Consider the following 22,446-nt stretch of genomic DNA (forward strand, 5'->3'; position numbering starts at 1 on the left):
GACTTTTAATAAAATATTTTTTAAACTCAGTTTGTCACATCAACTAGCCAGGTACACAGTGAAAAGCAAGTGGTAGTTTGTTCATATGAACAAACTAGTTCCACCTTCCATGGTCAGAACCAGCACTTACAATAGAGGTCCTTCAGTGTTTCCTTGTGCATAATCAAGTTTTTGTTAGCTTTCCTCTGTTACCTGCCAGATCATGAGTCAAAGTCTAAGGGCTTTGTCTTTGAATTGAGGGAAGTCCTGACGACGGATGTGATACAGCATTGCACAAGAATATACGGTCGAGGCAAGTTCATTGTAATCCACCTTAGCTTGGCCAACTTGTCCCAAATGTGAAGTGAATACGTTGCATAATTAAGTTAATGACGCTCCAAAAAGCTGAACAACAGGGCCATAGTCTCACCCCATTGTTTAAAAGCTTCCCTAATTTACTCAGCATCATTAGTGCCATTTTGAATGGACTGATGTTAGCACCCACACAGACAATAATTGCCCAAGATAAACCTTTTATGAACTCCAGAAATCATTTTTGTTATGATTCTTATATAAAGTAACTAACTTTAAAGAAATAGGAATTTCCCCGAAGGAAATAAATTGCATAGCAAGATTTAACTTCTCTTTCACTGCAACAAACTAAAATCAACATTGAACATTACTGAATGGGCAACTACACAAGATATTCCCTATTCAGCTCTCAACACAACCAAAGCCCGTTATATGTTAAACTGCATTAACATAGGATCATGTTTATAGAATCATAGAATTTACAGTGAAGAAAGTCTCAAACGTCCCCAGCTTTAGCAGGATTTCCGCTCCTTGCCTCACCATGGTAATTTTTAAACAAAAGCACTTTTTAGCAATGCCTTGGTATGGGTGGCACAGTAGCTGTGGTTAGCACTGTTGCTTCACAGCACCACAGTCCAAGATTCAATTCCCGCTTGAGTCACCGTCTGTGCGGAGTCTGCACGTTTTCCCTGTGTCTGCGTGGGTTTCCTCTGGGTGCTCCGGTTTCCTCCCAAGTCCCAAAAGCTGTGCTGTTAGGTAATTTGGACATTATGAATTCTCAGTGTACCCGAACATGCGCTGGAATGTGGCGACTAGGAGATTTTCACAGTAATTGCATTGCAGTGTTAATGTAAGCCTACTTGTGACAATACTAAAGATTATTATTGCCTCACAAGCCCAGTTTCTTCAAATCAGCAAACCATCCTCCCTTGTGCTCTGGTGATTAAGCCAAAGAACAGTCCTTCTGCTTGGCACAGCAGTTTTTAAAATCCAAACTCTGTGACTTGGTCTGGTGTGAATCTGTACACCGCAAGGGTAGCTGCATCCTCCTTGGAATCAAAGTGTTAACGCATTGAAAGTAAAGTTCACGTTTTTTGACTTGGGGGGGGGGGGGGGGGGGGGGGCGTCTCTATAGCAACCAGGTCACATAGGTTTGTCCCCAGTTAGATATCACAGATTGCATCCCTTCTCCAACTATTCTATTCTACTTTGAATTAAAGGAGACAGATTAAAGCATAACCAAGTCCACATTCATTTTTAAAAATAAATTTAGAGTACCCAATTTATTTTTTGCAATTGAGGGGCAATTTAGCGTGATCAATCCACCTAACCAGCACATCTTTGGATTGTGGGGTGAAACCCACGGAGACATGGGGAGAATGTGCAAACTCCACACGGATAGAGACCCAGGGCCGGGATTCGAACCCGGGTCCTCAGTGCCGCAGTCCTAGTGCTAATCACTGCGTCACATGCCGCCTACGTCCAGCATTCATAACACTTAACTCAATTACAGACACAATCCAATTTGCTGTATCTAAACTTCTCTTGGCTTTTGCCGGAATTAAAAGAATTTAATTTAAAACAAGAACTTGTTTTTGACATAGTTCCTTCATATCTTAGAACACTTCATAACCTATTAATCATTTGGTAAAATGTCACTGATTTAATGCAGAAAAACAGACAATTTGTGCAAAGCAAGGTCCTATAAAAAGCATTGAAAAATGAAGATCTGTCTGTGATGTTGTTTGAAGAGTAAATGTTGACCAGGGCAGACAACTCTGTCCTTCAAATATTGCTGTGGAATTTTTTGTGCTTACTTGATGGTGCCTCAATTCAACTGATCTCAAAAGTTGACATCAGTCCTTAGGAGTCACGCAAATGACAATCTTATGCTTAAGACTCTGGAATAGGACTTGAATCATCTGACTCAAGACAGATTTATTTATCTAGTAACACTTACAACCTCAAGATGTCCCACGTTGTAATGCAGGAAATGTGCCAGCCAATTTGCACACAGGGAAGTCCACAACGACCTATTTTAGGAAAAAGCAAAATATTGTGAATGCTAAAAATCTGAATTTTAAAAATAAATTTAGAGTACCCAATTTTTTTTTTCCAATTAAGGGGCAATTTAGCGTGGCCAATCCACCTACCCTGCACATCTTTGGGTTGTGGGGGTGAAACCCACTCAAACATGGGAAGAATGTGCAAACTCCACACGGACAGTGACCCAGAGCCAGGATTTGAACCCGGGTCCTCAGCGCCGGTTGAAATGATACCAGAAAATACCCAGAATGCTCAGGTCTTACAACATCTGTACAGAAAGTTAATATTTCAGGTCTGTGATCTTTCATCAGAATTTGTTTTAGTGATGTCTCAGAGAGCTGTGATTCCATCTTGAAAAACAGGTGGAGTCAGCAGCTAGAGCCTTTGTTCAATGTTGCATTTGAAAGGTGCCACCCTCAGTATTCCACTGAAATGAAATGAAAATCGCTTGTCACGAGTAGGCTTCAATGAAGTTACTGTGAAAAGCCCCTAGTCGCCACATTCCGGCACCTGTCCGGGGAGGCTGGTACTGGAGTTGTCAGCCTGGGTCTTTGTGTCCAGTCTTGGGAGTGGGACTTGAACCAATAATCTTCTGTGAAAGTACGACCACTCAGCCATGGTATTACTCCCACTTATAAGCAGCTGTTGGAGGATGTAAAAGGTTAGGCTATTATAATAAATACCGATTCTGTTACAACACTCCTAATTATAATTGTGATTGGCAACACATCTGCCAAAAGCCAGTAACGACTTCCAATAGGCAACAGTACATTGCACGGCAGGAGTATATTGAAATGAGTTAGTAGCTGTTACTATATTGAGGAAATGTAAATTATTTTTTTTTTTTACGTTTTTATTCTCCATTTTCACATTTTCCTTCAAAATTTACACCCCACCCATAGACAGCAAACGGAAACAAACATAAAATCAATCCCTTAACAATAACAACGATCCCACCCTCCCAAACAACAGCCCACCTGTCAATATATGCATCCAATAAAACAAACCCTCCCACGGTGGAAACAAAAAAAAAGGAGAAAAAGAAAAAGGAGTCCGGGATCGCCCATGGTCACCATTAACCTATAGAGTCCACCCCCCCCACACACACACACTCAATGCCATCCAACCTATGAAAGAGTACCGTACATGATACCCAAGAGTTGTAAACAACCCCCCCCCCCCCTCTCCAACTCCTCCTCCCCCCAACCTCGGTTCCTTCCCAACTTTCCACCCCGGCTCGACCCCTCGGACTCTGTTCTGCCAGGCTCCGATGGCCGCAGCCCCTGCCCCCACCTCAAACCCATTCACTGGCCGGCTTAAACCGGCCAGCGTGGAGGCTCCCGCTCGGGACCCTTTCCCCCTTGCCTGGCCCTAGGAAAGCCCACAAATCCCCTTTTAGCACACAAACCCCGCATTTCCACCTATCCCCAAAGAGCCCTCATTTCGAGTGGAAGTCCCATCACTTCCCTTGTCCAAATATAGACAACATTGGCTCCTTTAACCCATACACCCGCACGCAGTGAAACAAAAAAGAAAATACAGTCATGAGGTTACATCGGCATATGGCAATTTCTCAGTTCTGCCAGTCCTTCTGCCTTCACAAACTCCTCCGCTGCTTCCACCGTTCCAAAATAAAAGTCCTTGAGCTTGTAAGTCACCCTCAGCTTCGCTGGATATACAATGCCGCACTGCACTGTGCTAATGTACAGTGCCCTCTTCACCCGGTTGAAGGCAGCCCGCCTCCTCACCAGCTCCACCATAAAGTTCTGGTATACACGTATACCAGCTCCAGCCCACTGCACCACCCTGCTTCTGCTTGGCCCAGCACAGGACCTTATCCTTCACACTGTACCTACGGAAGCACAGAGTCACCACCCATGGCGGCTCACTTGCCTTTGGTACAGGCCTCCACGACCGATGAGCCCGATCCAGTTCATATCGGGAGGGATCCTCCCCCTCCAATAGTTTCGCCAGCATTGTGGCAAAATACTCAGTCGGCCGCGGTCCTTCAACTCCTTCGGGCAGCCCCACAATTCTCAAATTCTGTCGCCTGGATCTGTTTTCCAGGTCTTCCATTTTCCCTTGCAGATCCTTGTTAATCTCCATCACCTTCCACATCGTCTTCCCCATCGAGGTAAGTTGATCATCGTACTGCAATGTCTCCTCCACTTCCTTCAGCGCCTCCCATTGTTCCCATACCGCCGCCACCGCACTCGCCACCGCGGAAATCACCTCCTCCACCAGCACATTCAAAACTTCCCTCATCGTCACCATGCATTTTGTAAACTGCCTTTAGAATTCTGCAGCCATTACCGTAGTCATTACTTCAGCCGTAAGCAATGCGGCCTCACCTGGTGCTCCAGCCTCCATTTTCCTTGGTGACCCCGCGGTGACCTTTCCACGGCCCGACAGACCTTCAGCTGTTTTTTTAACGGTCGTTTTTTTGCTCACCCGCGACATTTTTCTTTACTGTGCCTCCTCCCTGCTTTTGCCACCTCCATGGACCCTGGGACCGGGCTTAAAGCCCCGAAAATGCCGTTCCCGAACGGGAGCCCTCCATTGTGCGGCTGCCTCCCGCCCGCTGAGCTTGAAACTATGAATTGCTGAAAGCACATTTTAATCTTTTGAATAATTTAGTTTGAAGTAGGAAAAATGTTTCCACTTCAATATGGGCCAGGTTGCCTATCATCAAGTGCAAGAATACCCACCCACCCCACTTAAACATTGGAGTGAACCCACACACTAATTCAGGTCTATGCCAGTGATACGAACAATTGCTCTTTCACTCAACTCACTCAAGCACTTTCAAACAGCAGTAAAGTCCAACTGATCTAGGCTGTAACATGGTGTCACCATGCAAATCACAGCATTTTTCGAAGTACAGCAGGTTTATCAATTACTTGGAAGTTTCAGCTTAAGGGCCTTGTATCAATGGCAGGAGGTTTGCTATATATCCATGAACCAAATGAAGACCACGCACCTCAGTGGCTGTAGTATAATCATGTTCCATTTTTGTAACTGGTCAGCTTCTCAGCCTGCAACACTAGGAGATTTTAATAAAACAATCTAACCCAAATAGTAATACAATCAGCTGTGATGTGCAAATGTACATTATAACAATAAAAACACAAGGGAAATCCTAAAACTTCAACTGGGTATTGTATTACAAAATGTTAAATGGAACATGGCTATAAAGCTTGCCAGTATCAATTTCAAATTTATATTTATTCAAACAGGAAATACTACTTTTATAAAACATTGGATTTCAGCTCTACGTGCTAAATCCCAATATTCAAATCTTACAATTGGAAGTGGTAATGCAACTTTTGATTAGACAGCTTCCCATATTTTCTTTAAAATCAACTGGTACACTATAGGTAAAGTACTTTGTGCAAGTGCTTGCTTTTAACGAAGTGATACTACTAACATCATCATGCAAACAGGAAAACACGTAGAATAACTGGGTGAAGGAGTCTTTTTTGGACTGATCTTACAAATTCTCTTTCGCCTGCATTGTAATATCCACAAGGTTCAATAGTAGACATATGAATACTGAAAAACTGTAGGACCACATCTGTAAGACTTTCTGGAGCCATAAAGTAACCATATAGAATACACGTCTACCTCAAATTAGTTGACTAAACTTTCATGCTTCAGTCCTTTCATGGCCTCCATCTCGGTAATCACACCAAACTGGAGTTCTTCAGATTCTGCTCTCATGTATTTTCACCTCCTCTACCCTACCACTGGGCTACCTAGGTTTAATTCCATCAATCCCTCCACATCTTCACCTCTTTTGCATTCTTAAGATCCTCCTTTAAACCTGCCTTTTGGTCATTCTCTGACTTGGCATCTATTTTTGTTCTGATATTTCAGAAGCTCTTGGGATGGCAAAATACTATTTATATGCAAGTTGTTCTGTGTACCAATAAAATCTATATTCATATACTTATACAGTTTTTTAAAAAAAATTGCCATATCCCCAACATCTTGCTCATTTAAAAAAATTGATCCAGTGAGTAACCTGTTGATTTAAATCAAATACAAAGCCTCTGGCCAAAGATTCCAATAAAAATAAATGTCTGTCCATATCTTTAATTGATTCCCATTACTAAACAACAACGGATTGAATCCACAATGACCACCACTGCAGATGCCAATCTATTCAAATTTCACACAGGTAGCTTTTGCTACACATTTAGCAGATTGCACATTATTTTCAGCAAATGGCTGTTACATGTGTCACAGCTAAACAAAAATCTGCCCCCAAATTCTTAAAACAGCCAAATATTTAACAGTGCATACAAATGATTCTATTTTTTTTCAAAACTTTTAATTTGAACAAACATTTTAACAGATGACTCAATTTTGGACTTCAGAAATAACTACTTAACAGTTTGAGCATGAAAAAAAACATGTTGAATCATTGTCACAATACAGAATGGTCCGAAGGCTTTGCCAGAATTTAAGGCAATGGGAGGGATGGAGGAAAAGCAAAAAAGACTGCCCAAACTTTATAAAGCAAACAGAATTGAGCCTGCTTCCAAGCATGGGTGCAGAGTTTTAAAAAAAAAAATCACTGTTGCAATTTGAATTTATTACTTAACAACCACAGAACTTTCAGGATTCTAGAAAAGAATCGCATAACCACATTATCTGTCACTTTGCTTGAACTTACTTTTGTTGAAGCTCTAGAAAACTTATAAATGCAGCTTGACTTGGGGTTGACATGCAGTTGTTTGGAGATATGCGCACCACTAAATTCTTTATTTCTACTTATGTTAGCAGCCCATGTGATTTCAGCCCATACATCAAGTGTACACAAAGAAGGGCCATACAACATCAGGAAAACAGTTTTGTTTTAAAATGATGGCAGAAGGAAAGCAAAGAATTTACAGAAACCTTTCTTTAAAAAAAAAAGCAGAGATACAAGGACAGACAAAATTTGAGATACCAGTTTAATTCTCACCAGCTGCTCCCCTGCATAGGTCTCAAATAATTGAGCACCTCACACTGTGCCATGGTTATTTTACTTTAAATTATACATTCGGTAAATATAATTAAAGTTACATATACAGCAAAGAGATGTCCATCAGAGTTCCTCTGGATTGAGTTGTGACATAAAGTCCAGTTTGGCTCTTAACAAAACCAGATGAAATCTGAAAATATCCAAAACTGAACAGAACATGGTTTGCAAGTGTTTTACCAAAGTTTACTGATGGGCACACTGTACACCAGGGCCAGTGTGGTGGCCACTTTCATCATCAGAGCTATCATTGTAGGCTTCCCGTCGGTGTCCTCCTGCAGAGCCACGAGTGCTATCAAACTCCTGCAGATCAACTTCCTCAACATCACCAATGACATCAGGAACATCAGGCCTTGCTGGGAGTAGATCTTCTAGTTCCTAGAGATAACACAAGTATCAACTTTGTACATTTTTTTGGAACAAAATGTTAGAAATCAATATCACATTCAACATGGAGATAAAAGGAATTAGAAAAAAAATCTTGGTGTATAGTGGATTAGGTTCTTCATTACAACAGCTTTTCAAGTGCCAGATGCCAAAATATCAGATTGGCTAACCGACAGGAACAGAACCACCAAATAAGTAAAATAAGGACTTGAACTTTCCACTTACAGTTATTTTTTCAGGGCTAATCCAATTATTTTCAGGGAACTGAACATCAAACTTGATATATAAATTGCCTTTTTCAAATGGATTACGATACTGCGGCATTCCTTCACCTTTAACAACACGAACACAACCTAATTGAAGATATAAAATAAAAATATTAGTATGGCTCTTTGTCAGGGATTCTAAAAGGAGCTGTGATGACAACCAGGTCGTTACATGGTCATTATCACTAATACTATTTTTAAAAAATTCTGAATTTCTTCCATTCATTGAATCTAAAGTCAACTGCCTTTGTGGGACTTAAACTCATGCTGTAGATAATTAATCCAAGATTCCGTCCCCAGAACATAACCAAAATGCTACCATACCTCCCAAATCTTCTGTTTGTAATCCCCATAATGTTAGAAAATGCTGTGTATTATAATTTTAAATAATCCCTACTCAGTAGGCTTGTGAATAGAAAATATTTTGTCAACACCATTCTTATCTACTACCTGGTTCAATAACTTTTCCTGGAGGATACTTCACAACAATCTGCCGTCCATCCAAATGTTGGAATGTGAATTGAAAGCCACAAAGTGCCTCAACAAGACCAATTTTGTGGGTCATGTGCAAGTCATTTCCCTCTCTTTGAAAAACCTAGGAATTTAAAAAGAAACGTTATGTACAATGTCATCAGTGCTCTTGGGAACAAAGTGTAACATCATATTTTAAAGAGCATAAAACACACAAAACTAGATATGCGGGTCAATCAGTTCGTCATGACACAGTGTACTTCAATTGTGCTCTAGGTCAGTGCTTCTCAAAGTGTGGTATGCGTACCGGTGCCGGTACGCGAGCCGTCATCTGCCGGTGCGTGGAGTACTCCCAGAAAAGAAACACTTTCACACTTGATACAGCGCAAAGGTGAGTGCTGAGCTGGGGCGGGGGGGGTTCCAAGGTTCCGTCCTCGTGCTGAGCAGGGGGGGGGGGGGGGGGGGGGGGGGGGTGATGCGTCCTCGGGCCGTGCTGAGGGGGGGTTGCGTCCTCGGGCCGTGCTGAGGGGGGGGGGGGGGTTGCGTCCTCTGGCCGTGCTGGGGGGGGGGTTTGCATCCTCGGGCCGTGCTGGGGGGGGGGGGGTTTGCGTCCTCGGGCCGTGCTGGGGGGTTGCGTCCTCGGGCCGTGCTTGGGAGGGGGGGGGGGGGGTCCAAGCTCCGTCCTGGGGGGGGAGGGGGGGTCCAAGGTTCTGGCACCGGTCCCTGGCACATTGAAAAAAAAAACTGCCGGTACACCACATCAGATAGTTTGAGAAGCACGGCTCTAGGTGATCTACCTACACAATCAGGTAAAACAAAAAAGAATTTATTAGTTACAAAGGGCAGGAATATTATTATTTGTTGAAACAAACAGTAGTGCAGCATTACCTTCAAGTGTCTAACCTCCCAATTTAACTTTTTATTTTGTAATTTGAGTTTTGCCCATTCATAATTTAAAAATAATATTTTATTAAAGACTTCCCAATAAACAAACAGTTTTAAACGAAAACTCTGAAAACTGTTCAAACATGGTACAAGTGCCACACTAACACATGGAATCAGAGCTATCGAAAAACACAACGGCTACATCCAAACCCCCCTCACCCCGACTTATCCCCCTAAATCCCACGAATAAACTCCTACCTCTCCCCGTCTCCCAACAGCTGATGGTAATTAACTCTTTGAAGTATAATGGCTGCCACCTCAGGTAGAATCGCTCTACCGATTACTAATGGTGTACTTGAGAGGTACAAAAAGTCTACACGGTCACCCAACCAGGCTGAGGAACTAGGCGAGGCCTTCCTTTGGCGAGTTCGATACCCCGAAAATGGCCAGCAACGGACAAGGCTCCAGATCAATGCTAAGAACCGCTGATATGGCATTAAAGGAGAAGACCTGGTGACCCTGGCGCTGCGAAGCAACGTGCTAACCACTGTGCTACAGTGCCACCCATCCAGATTGAGTCCCAACTCCTCCCATTTCACCTTCATCCGATCAAGCGACGTAGATTCCAATGAGATGGTCTACTCATATCAGAGATTCCCGCCCCCGCTCGCCAACAGTAAGATTTCCTCTAACAGGGAAAACTGTGAGGAAGGCTATGACGCCGTGGGAATGAACTAAGTCGCGCAATTGATAATATCGAAAGAGGCATGTCCCTGGCAGTTGGAAATTTGCCAAGCACCCCTTCCAACTGCCGAGCCGTCCATCTATACACAGGTCTCTAAAGCACTCTGGCCCTTCCGTTTACTTCAAAGCAGAATCCAAACCCGATGGCACAAATAAATGGTTACCATGGATAGGAGCCAGTAATGCCATTGCACTCTGCTTGTAATATTGTTTGAGCTGCCTCCATATCTTCAACGTGGAGATCACCACTTTGTTTGAGGTATATTTCATTTGAGAGTGGGAGTGGTGCCGTTACTAGGCCCCAGAGGCTCGACCCTTTACACGACCTTGCCTCCATCCTCCCCCATATGGCGTCCGATTCTCTGTACCACCCCAACACCTTCTCCATGTTGGTCGCCCAGTAATATATGAGGAAATTGGATAGAGCTAGACCCTCCAGCTGTCGGCCCCTCTGGAGATGCACCCTGCAAATTCTCAACACCGCATCTGCCCATATAAAGGAATTCACCAACTTGTTCACCCCAGCAAAGAACAATTTAGCAAGAAAAATAGGAAGCCATTTAAACAAGAATATTTATCTTCACAGTTTGAACTCTGCCCGCCAGGGATAACAGGGTGCAACCTGATCTCTGTAAATCAAGCCTCGCCATATCTAACAAACTTATAAAGTTTAACTTATGAAGCACATATGCCAATCGTATGTCACTTGGATACCCAGATACTGGAAGCTACCTCTGGCCCAGCGGCTGGGTAATATCCCCAGATTGGCTCTCCTCACTAGGGGATTAACTGGGAAGTACTCTTTTCCCCAGGTTTAATTTATAGCCCGAGAAGGAGCCGAAGTCTCAATCTCGACTGTAGAGGAGACCGGATCTGTGGTATATAGGTCATCAGCATAGAGCGACAACCTATTGGGTGTCTCCTCCTCACCTCCGCGCACGCACACGATCAATCCTCCTCCATCCCCAGACGCCCTCAGTTATCACCAGAGGCTCTATTGCCAGAGCGGAAAGAAGCGATTACAATGGGCACCCATGTTTAGAAATGAAGTATCCAGAGCTTGTTGCATTAGTGGGAACACTTGCCATGGGGTTCTTGTACTTGTACAGCAGCCACAAACATGAAATAAATTTCTGTCTGAACCCAAACCTCCCAAGTACCTCAATGAGATACTTCCACGCCACTCTGTCGAATGCTTTCTATGCATCCATAGATATGATCACCTCCAGCTCAGGGGCCGGAGAAAGTGAAAGGACAACATTCCCGCCGTATATTAGACAGCTGCCTTCCCTTCACAAATCCTTTCTGGTCTTCGGTTGCTATATCTGGGACACATAGCTCTAACCGCAAAGCCAGCACCATAGCCAGTACCTTGGCATTCACACTTAGCAGCAAATTGGGCCTATAAGAACCACACTCTGTGGATGGAGTGCTTATCTTTCTTTAAAGTAAGGGAGATAAAGGCATGTGAAAAGGGAGATAAAGGCATGTGAAAAGGGAGATAAAGGCGTGTGAAAGTGTATCAGGCAGGCAAACTAGAGCTAAAGCATCACTGAACATATTTACCATTAATGGTACGAGCTGGTCTGAAAATGTTTTGTAAAACTCAACAGGATACCCATCAGGGCCCGGAGCCTTGCTCGCCTGTTCAAGTCCAACCACCTGCACCTCATCCAAGCCTTGCAGGGCCTCCAGCTCTTCCCTACTCCAGGAAAGATATCCTGCCCAGAAACTCCACCATATCTGGCAGCTCTCAGGCGGCTCAGACCTATACAGAACCCTGTAGAAAGCTCCAAACGCTGCACTGACTTCCCTCGGTGCTGTCAGTAAACCACCCTCTCAAGTTCCTGACCTCAATAACCTCCCGAGAGGCCACCTGCTACCTCATTTGGTGCACTAACAGATGACCCGCCTTCTCTCCGTGCTCCTATACTACGCCCTTTGCGCGTCAGCTGTCACACCACCTTTCCAGTAGGTACCAAGTCAACAACACCAGGAGCCGTTTCCTGACTGCAAACAGCTCCAAGGTAAGAGCCTTTGAGTAGCAACAGTATGTTTCCAGGATCTCTCCTACCAAACGCTGCCGTTCCTCCCTCACTGCCCTAAGTGTGCTTTATATGAGATCATCTCTCCTCTTCTCACTGGCTTAAGTGCCTCCCATAATGTGGAGGGAGACACCAATCCATTACTATTAAACCTAATGTACTCCTCAATGGCTGCGGCTATACGATTGCAGGACTCATTCTCAGCCAGTAGTGTCACATCTAATCTCCAGGGAGCTGGATGGGATCTGTCCCCCAGTCCAAGTTTTACAAAATGTGGAGTATGGTCAGAGATCACTATCCCCAAACATTCTGCCTTTCTGACCCCAGGAGCAGAGACTTATCAAACAAAAAGCAGTCCTGATGGAATGCATCCCAGAGTGCTAAAAGAGATGGCTAGGGAAATTGCAGATGTACTAGTGATAATTTACCGAAATTCACTAGACTCTGGGGTGGTCCCGGTGGATTGGAAATTAGCAAACGTGACGCCACTGTTTAAAAAAGGAGGTAGGCAGAAAGCAGGAAATTATAGGCCAGTGAGTTTAACTTCGGTAATAGGGAAGATGCTGGAATCTATCATCAAGGAAGAAATTGCGAGGCATCTGGATAGAAATTGTCCCATTGGGCAGACGCAGCATGGGTTCGTTAAAGGCAGGTCATGCCTAACTAATTTAGTGGAATTTTTTGAGGACATTACCAGTGCAGTAGATAACGGGGAGCCGATGGATGTGGTATATCTGGATTTCCAGAAAGCCTTTGACAAGGTGCCACACAAAAGGTTGCTGCATAAGATAAAGATGCATGGCATTAAGGGTAAAGTAGTAGCATGGATAGAGGATTGGTTAATTAATAGAAAGCAAAGAGTTGGGATAAATGGGTGTTTCTCTGGTTGGCAATCAGTAGCTAGTGGTGTCCCTCAGGGATCCGTGTTGGGCCCACAATTGTTCACAATTTACATTGATGATTTGGAGTTGGGGACCAAGGGCAATGTGTCCAAGTTTGCAGATGACACTAAGATGAGTGGTAAAGCGAAAAGTGCAGAGGATACTGGAAGTCTGCAGAGGGATTTGGATAGGTTAAGTGAATGGGCTCGGGTCTGGCAGATGGAATACAATGTTGACAAATGTGAGGTTATCCATTTTGGTAGGAATAACAGCAAACGGGATTATTATTTAAACGATAAAATATTAAAGCATGCCGCTGTTCAGAGAGACTTGGGTGTGCTAGTGCATGAGTCACAGAAGGTTGGTTTACAAGTGCAACAGGTGATTAAGAAGGCAAATGGAATTTTGTCCTTCATTGCTAGAGGGATGGAGTTTAAGACTAGGGAGGTTATGTTACAATTGTATAAGGTGTTAGTGCGGCCACACCTGGAGTATTGTGTTCAGTTTTGGTCTCCTTACTTGAGAAAGGACGTACTGGCACTGGAGGGTGTGCAGAGGAGATTCACTAGGTTAATCCCAGAGCTGAAGGGGTTGGATTATGAGGAGAGGTTGAGTAGACTGGGACTGTACTCGTTGAAATTTAGAAGGATAAGGGGGGATCTTATAGAAACATTTAAAATTATGAAGGGAATAGATAGGATAGATGCGGGCAGGTTGTTTCCACTGGCGGGTGACAGCAGAACTAGGGGGCATAGCCTCAAAATAAGGGGAAGTAGATTTAGGACTGAGTTTAGGAGGAACTTCTTCACCCAAAGGGTTGTGAATCTATGGAATTCCTTGCCCAGTGAAGCAGTTGAGGCTCCTTCATTACATGTTTTTAAGGTAAAGATAGATAGTTTTTTGAAGAATAAAGGGATTAAGGGTTATGGTGTTCGGGCCGGAAAGTGGAGCCGAGTCCACAAAAGATCAGCCATGATCTAATTGAATGGCGGAGCAGGCTCGAGGGGCCAGATGGCCTACTCCTGCTCCTAGTTCTTATGTTCTTATGTTCTTATTTATCTTATGTACATGTGAGAAAACAAGAATTCACGATTATGTAGATGCAGGATTCTCCATGGGCCCACTCCCCCCATCTGCTCCATGAAAGTTTGAAACATTGTCGCCATCCCAGAGAGGCAGAGATTTAGGCCATGCTCAGTCCATTTTGGGTTCCCACACAGAGTTAAAGTGCCGCCCCCCACAAAGACCAATCGATGAGTGTCCAAAACAGGGATGGAGGCTAGAAAACCGTTGATAAATGCTGCATCATCCCAGTAAGGGGCATATTTTTTACCATAACTACCAGAGTGCCCGCCAAGGACCCACTCACTATTACATATCTACCATTATAGGGTCAGCCACAAACCCAGTGGTCAAAAAGGCACTTATCAGAATTGCTGCACCTCGGGTTCTATGACTGAAGCTTAAGTGAAGCACTTGCCCTACCGACCCCTTCCGGAGTCTGGTCTGATCCCTCACCTACAAATAGGTCTCCTGCAAAAACGCATATGCTCAAATTCTTTAGAAAAACTCTCGATCTCTTCAATGGGCCAAGCATCCCCCTTGCGTTCCAGGCACCCAGCCGAATTATGGGTTTCCCAGCCTCCCTCCTTCCAGAATCAACAATTTCCACCATCAGGGATAAGCAAATAAACCATTCAGAGGTATCGTTCAAAGGTTCTCCCAAGATGTCAGCAGATCGCACTCCAGAAAAACACATTGTTCTAGATCAATCATCAGCCAGCTAACCTCCCCCATCTTCTTAAACTCTTCTGGGCAATTGCTGGGTAAACCCTTACATGAGAACGTCCTATAAAGATTCCCCAACATATTATTGGGGTACCCAAATGTGATGCAGAGTAACCAGCAGACCATGGTCCGTTGGTGTTTAGCTGAAGTGCACCACATTGATTAACCACTTCATGCTGGCCCTTTGAGGGGACCGTGGAGAAAGGCTGGTCTCACAAAGGAGCCACATCAACATTGTTATTTTCTCTCTCAATAGACTGTCTAACCTGCAGAATGTTTCCAGCACCTGCATTTTATTGTTTTGCATTTAAGCACTGTTGCATAGACCATCCCAGGAATGACTGACCTAGAATGGAAACAACTGTCAAAGAATTTGAGCATCTTTGCCATCATTAGCAGACTATGCCATCTGAAAAAACGGTATTACTTACAGATATCCATTTATAGAAACACAAGTTTTGCCAAAATAACCTGCCTGAGCACAAATACATGATATAATATGGGTCTATCGCAACAATATGGCAACTACTCTTCCTTTCAATACCACAATGTTGATAAACCAAAAACTAAATCCGTTACCTGTAGCATATATTGAACAATAATCCAAACTATTGATTTGTGCACCCAAGTAATTTAATTATTTCTCTCTGTTAAAACACTGTTTTCTGGTGGACATTGTACATGAACTGCACACCTGGTCAAAAGATGTCTCTAAAAACTAGAGGTATAATTATAACAACAAATTATCCTGGATATCTGGATTTATTATCCTGGATATCTGGATTTACCATTCTGATTCAACTGTGAGAACTGATGCCGCATTCATCTTCTTGAATTAGTGGTTGCAGAACAGTATGCATTGCAAACAGAGTGGGAATTTGATGCGAATGGAAATTCAACACACAGCTGCCTGAAGCTATTTTTTGGCTCCAATACTTGTAGTGATGTGTGTTACAGGTAACCATTAATTTAATCTATCAATACCGCAAACTAGATTGGACGGCACGGCAGCACAGTGGTTAGCACTGTTGCTTCAAAGCGCCAGGGTCCCGGGTTCGATTCCCAGCTTGGGTCACTGTCTGTGCGGAGTCTGCACGTTCTCCCCGTGTCGGCGTGGGTTTCCTCCAGGTGCTCCAGTCTCCTCCCACAGTCCAAAGGCGTGCTTGGTTAGGGGAATTGGACATTCTAAATTTTCCCTCAGTGTACTCGAACAGGTGCCAGAGTGTGGCAACTGGGGGATTTCCACATTCATTGCAGTGTAAGCCTACTTGGGACACTAAGATCATTAAATACTTAATTAAAAGTCTAAAACTATAATACAAGCATAAATGAAGGCAGCGAGAAGGCCCAGGAAACAGGGAGGGCCTGAGCAATTATTGTAGCATGTAATTTGTGAACCCAAAAACAAAAATGTCAAGGAGTGGAGTCTCAGGTTTTTTTCTTTCCCCTCTAATATAGGGCAATGGGTTAAATTAAGAAACTTGGTAACCGAATAAATAGAGATACCTCTACCCTGTCAAATACAAATCTGTGCCATTCAGAAATTCTAGGATGCTTCTGGTTTAATAAACTCCATGTTTCAAGACACGACAGTCAAACTGCGAATAGGTGACGACCAAACAGATAAGAATTAGGCAGATAGTCCCACGAGTACATGGGTAGCTCACAGGAAAAGGAGGGACAGTGGCAAGGAGGAAGAGGCGATAAGAAACGTAATAGCAATAGGGGATTCAAATAGTTATAGCAACAGAAAGGTTTTTCCAGTGGTCAGACATGTTTCCAAGATGGCATGTTGCCATCCTGGTGCCAGAGTCACAAATATTGCTGAGTGAGTATAGAACATTGCAGAGGTCAACAGCCTGAGATTGCGGTCCATGTCTGTCCCACTGACATGGGTAGAAAGGAGGTCCGACAGTTTAAAAGAGCTAGGAAAGAAATTTTAGAACAGGACCTCAGGTAGCAACATATAAATTGCTCCCAGTGCCTTACATTAATATGAGTATAGAAATAGGTTACAGAGAAATGGCTAGAGGGTGCAGGAGGGAAGGTTTTAGATTCCTGGGACACAGACTCGTGAGACCTGTACAAGCCTATGGTTAAACCTCAACGTGGCTAGGATAAATATTTGGACGGGAGGTTTGCTAATGTTGTTGGGAATGGTTTAAAGTAACCGATAAGGTGATAGAAACCAGCGTGTGGATTCAGAAGGGCGAGAAGCAAAGCATGAATTGGAAGGCAGAAAATTACTGAAATGTGTACACGGTGGAGGAAACAACGGCTAGAAAATAAAAAAAGTTGTTCAGTATAGTACTGACTTCAATGCAAGGAAACGTGTGAAGGCAGATGAGCGGAGGGTACAAATAGACACTATGTATGATATCTTAGCCATTGTTAAAACATGGCTTAAAGAGGAGGCATGACAACAACATCCCTGGTTACAGAGATTTCGGATAAGATATAGATGGAGTTTTTTATTTTAAAAAAAGAAGGGGTGTCAGGATATTGGTGAAAAATAATCAGAGCTGTGCAGAGGGAGTGGGCCCAAGTAGTGTGCTCTTTCAAAAGGTCGGGGCAGATTCGATGGGCAAAATGGCTTCCTTCTGCACTATAGAGTTTGTATAGATAAACAATTTTTTAAAAATATAAATTTAGTGTACCCAATTCATTTTTTTTCCCAATTAAGGGGCAATTTAGCATGACCAATTCACCTCTCCTGCACATCTTTTGGGTTGTGGGGGTGAAACCCACCCAAACACGGGGAGAATGTGTAAACTCCACACGGACAGTCACCCAGAGTTGGGATCGAACCTGGGACCTCAGCGCCGTGAGGCAGCAATGCTAACCACTGCACCAGCGTGCTGCCCGAGATAGAAATAATTCTGAGGGACAGTATTAATTACCATTTAGAAAGGCAAAGATTAATAAAAGGCAGTCAGCAAACAGGAAGATCATGTCTGAATTCACTTGAGAATTTCTCTGAACATCAAGGAGAACTGAATAGAGTTGCGAGTTTGAAGTAGTCGACATCAAGGTCATTAGCATGATCTCACATGACCAACTTACTGGAAATGGAAAGGAACATACGATCCAAGGAAAAGTGTCAAGTTGGATCCAAGATTGGTTCAATGGCAGGAGGCAGAAGAGTAATGGGTGCTGGATATATTTGTAATTGGAAGGCTATTACAGTGGGATTACACAGGGCTCACTAGGCCCCTTGTTTTTGTAGCACATTTCAATGATTTAAAGTTAAATGTAGGTGGCAGGAATAAGACGTTTGCAGATGATACAAAACTGGACAACCCCTACGGACAACTCCTTATTTTTTTTATATAAGTGGTCCCGATTCAAAATTCTCCCACAAGAGACAACATCCTTTCCACATCGTCAGGTTAGTTCAAAGACAGGTTACCTTCCCTTCTTACTATACAAGCACAGCATGTAAACAATCATTGGCATCAAGCCTGAGTTTCAGAACAGGAGCAGTATTCAGAACCATTAAATTGACAGCGTAAAGAGTCCCAGACAGCTAAAAGGCAACCAGCTTCAGTTTTACAAGCGACATGAATTTTGTTCAATTTACTATCAAATGCTTAATGAAAATAATTAGAAGACTTTGCATTCCTAGTTTAAAAATGCAGCTGGGTTTTTTCCATAATTACTTCATTTAAAGGGCACACATTCTGAAGTCAGGCCAGCTTTCTTTTGTAGCTGTTTCCACCGTGAAATATGCCTGAGAGGTATTGAAATCCACTAGATGACATCAAGATTAATCTGATGTGGTTTCACTCTATGTTAGACTAATTCAGCTGAATACCTGTTAAACCACAGCAGCAGTGTTTAGAAATATGAAAGGTGGGGTCATATTTAACAACTCGCAGTTAAGTCAAGTACCTCATGATCCTTCTCTTGTAGAACAAGGATAATATCACCAGGGTCCACACCAGGAGATTGGTCTGCTTCTCCACTGAATGTAATACGCTGCCCATGCTTCATGCCTTTATCTATGTGAACTTCTAGAATCTTCACTTCTTTTACCACCTTCTTTCCCTCACATTTCTTGCATCGATCTTTTTCATTAATAACTTCACCTGTAATAGTCAAAAAATAAAAAATATAGCTCAAGTTGTAATATAGAATAAACAAACAAACTTTCAAAGGCTTCAGATTTAATATTGCCACCATACAGCATTTGTTCAGATAGTTTTAGGGATATAATAAAGACTAGATTTACAAACAAGTGCAATGTAACAGATGCCTCTCTTTGCATGCACGCACTAGAATTAAAAGCAATTTAGAAAGCTGCAGATTCAGTTTCAAAGTTCAATGGGTTCTAGAAACTTGTGGTGCTTCAGAAATTAGTACAGTAGTCCCCCGTTATACCGCACCCCGCAATACCGCGGTTCGCGATATACGGCGGGGGTGCTTATGGACCCCAACTTTTTTCACTCTTTTTGAAACAACACCTTTTTAAGCCGGTGAACTTGTTTGTCATTCCGATTAGCCACGATGATTAGCCCGATTAGCCGCGATAAATAGCCGCGATGATTTGTAATTAAAGCGTATAAATACAAAATGCCTAAGCGCAAGTCTTACACAGTAAAGGAAACGATAAATTTGATAGACCGTATTAGAAACGGCGAAACAAAGGCAAAATTATCCAGAGAGACTGGTGTGCCAGAGTCAACCCTCCATGGGTGGGAGAAAGATGAGGACAGTTTGAGAACTTATGTTGAGACAGTTTCTGAGAGTGAAGGGCTTGCCAGGAAAAAGGCAAGGACCGCTAGTGACATTAACTTGGAGAAGGCGGTGTTCGCCTGGTTTGTCCAGGAACAGTCTGGTGGCACCCCCCTATCTGGACCTATCATCAGGACTCAGGCTCAGAAGTTCCAGGTCGTCCAAGAGGAGGCAGAAGAAGAAGAACCCCAGCCCACAGTTGCAGCAAAGAGCCACTCGGATGCCATCACCCACCTGAAGTGGCTCATAGAATACACAGAGCAACACGACTTCGACCCCATATACATACTACATCTGAAGAACCTCCAGAGGCAAACACAAGTCAAGATGAGGAAGGGGATGTGCCAGAAGAAACTCAGACTTTTTCATGTGATTTAAATGATTTTTAAAAATATGCTTGTAAGTGCTATTTTATGTATTATTGTATATATTTTTGAGTGGTATTTTTTAATAAATTTAAAACTTGAAAGAACTTTGATTTTTTTTTAAATTTAAAACGCCCTTCCATTCTTACATTGTAAGGCTATTGCATCCACAATACCTGAAACTACCCTGATAGGTTCACTTGTAATTATTCTTTCCCGCAGCAGAACATTATCTGGCCAGGTGTTGTTCTTTCAAAATTTTCGTAGGCTATCCGCGGCTCGGATGCAATGCGGGTGGCTGTCTTGGACCCCAACACCCGCGGTATAACGGGGGACTACTGTAGTAGGCGCCACTGGGCTCTTTAAGGTTACTCTGCCATTCTATATGACCATGGTTGATCCTCCATCTCAACACCAATACTCCCACCACCTCCCCTCTTGATGCCTTTACAGAAATTGATCTATTTCCTTCTGAAATACATTCAGTGGCTTGGCCTCCACAGCCTTCTGTGGCAGAGAATTCCACAGATTCACCACCCACTGAGTGATGTTTCACCTACTCTCAGTCCGAAATGGTCTACCCCAGCGGTTCCCAGCCTTTTCCTTTATGCAGACCATAGATGGTTATCAAAAGCTTTTGTGGACCACAATGTACTCAAGCTGTTTCAAACATTTGTTTTTTGACATAGCCTCCAAATGACGGGAGTCAAACTTCCATATCAACGGGTATTAAAAACGCAGCTATTTCTAATAGTTTAGGATGCACACTCACAAATACATTGCGAATAATACTGTAACATCGAATGATAAATATGAGGTACACGTAATTATATAATTTCCCTCCCACGGTCCTGCAGTACAGTTTGTGAACCACTGGCCTACCCCATATCATGTACAAGTTTCTTTTATAAAACAAACCTAGCAACAGCAACTCACGACAATAGGAGAGAAATTAAAAGCCATGCACCTCACTGAGTCACTGTATAATCTTTATTAGTGTCACAAGTAGGCTTACAATGAAGTAACTGTGAAAATCCTCTAGTCGCCACACTATGGCGCCTGTTCAGGAACGCAGAGAATTCAGAATGTTCAATTCACCTAACAAGCACGTCTTTCGGAACTTGTGGGAAGAAACTGGATTAGCTGGAGGAAACCCACGCAGACACCGTGCAGACCGCACAGTGACCTAAGCCGGGAATTGAACCTAGGTCCCTGGTGCTGTGAAGCAACAGTTCTAATCAATGTGCTACCGTGCCGCCCATAAAAACATGACATGTTCAGGTAAGACTAACATTGTAGATCTAAATCTTTAACGATGCTCAGGCTTTAGTAAGGAATTGTGCTGGAATCAATTTTCTTACTGGATATACTAAGCGGGATTCTCCTGAATTGGCACGATGGCCCGACGGCGGCGTAGAAAACGTCGCGAACCACCCCGGAGTTGGGCCGACCGGAAGTTGCGGAATTCTCTGCACTTCCGGGGGTTCAGCCAGCGCTGGTGGGGTTGGGCATCGCGCCAGCCAGCACCGAAGGGACTGCGCGAGTTAGTGCATGCGCAGAACAGTCGGTGTGGTTCAGCGCATGTGCAGACCGACCGACGTATTCTGCCGCATGCGCAGGGGAGTGTCTTCACACCACGCTGGCCATGGTGGAGCACTACAGGGGTCGGCGCGGAAGGTAGAAGTGCCCCCACAGCACAGGCCCGCCCACAGATCGGCGGGTCCCGATCGAGGGCCAGGCCACCATCCCCCCCCCCCCCCCCCCCCCGAGGATCGCACCAGCCAACTTACCTGCCAAGTCCCGCCGCGTGGGACCATGTCCAATCCATGACTGTTATTTAACTGCCTATGCCTTTCATCAATAAACCCGTGTATTAACTGCTGAAAGCCTCCAGTGCATGTCTTGAGCCATCACTTTGGCGAAAAAGTAAAAGTTTTTGATTGCAGCCGACAGTCATCGTGAATGGAGGAAGGAACAGTTGAGAAAAGTTAGAGGCTCTATCAAGAGTTGGAATCATATAAACTGTGGAAATGCCCATAATTGGGAAACTACGCAATGGGCCGAATGACCTCCTTTTGCACGGTAGGGATTCTATAGATTCCAACACTAGACCCATTTGAAAAAGGGATTGAGGGTTGGTGTCAGTACATCGAACGGCTGAGTTTGCTTTTAACCACAAATTAGATCGCAGGCAAGGACAAGCAGAAGGTGATACCTGACAGTTTGCAGGCCTCAAATGTATAACCTGTTTAAGAACCTCATGTCCCCGGAGGCACCCAATTCAAAGACATTTGACCAGATGGTGAAATTGGTTAAAGAACATTTTAACCCAAGGCCCTCGATATCCTCCACAGGGACTATGAAGAGACTGCCTCAGCCTTCATAGGCAGTCTTCACCAGCTTGCCAAACACTGAGTTCCCGATTGCGCTTAGTGACATGTTGCGTAATCGGCTTTTTTTTGGGATCCATAACCATGATAACCAGAAGACGCTTCTAGCAGAGCCGCAATTATGCTG

The 22,446-nt window shown here is 43.7% G+C and overlaps 1 protein-coding gene across 1 annotated transcript in view; it reads right to left on the minus strand.

The window, feature by feature from the left end:
- Positions 1-6,418: 6,418 nt before the first annotated feature.
- dnaja2a (DnaJ heat shock protein family (Hsp40) member A2a) overlaps positions 6,419-22,446 on the minus strand; it is a 44,674-nt gene continuing 28,646 nt past the window's right edge. The window contains exons 6-9 of the mRNA XM_038806650.1: positions 18,722-18,918; positions 8,467-8,611; positions 7,976-8,103; positions 6,419-7,741 (exon numbers count right to left, since the gene is read on the minus strand). Of these exons, the coding sequence (XP_038662578.1) occupies positions 7,550-7,741; positions 7,976-8,103; positions 8,467-8,611; positions 18,722-18,918 (662 nt within the window). The 3' untranslated portion in view covers positions 6,419-7,549. The remainder of the gene's footprint in view (positions 7,742-7,975; positions 8,104-8,466; positions 8,612-18,721; positions 18,919-22,446) is intronic.

This window comes from Scyliorhinus canicula, chromosome 9 (genome assembly GCF_902713615.1).
Source record: "Scyliorhinus canicula chromosome 9, sScyCan1.1, whole genome shotgun sequence".
Lineage (NCBI taxonomy): Eukaryota > Metazoa > Chordata > Chondrichthyes > Carcharhiniformes > Scyliorhinidae > Scyliorhinus > Scyliorhinus canicula.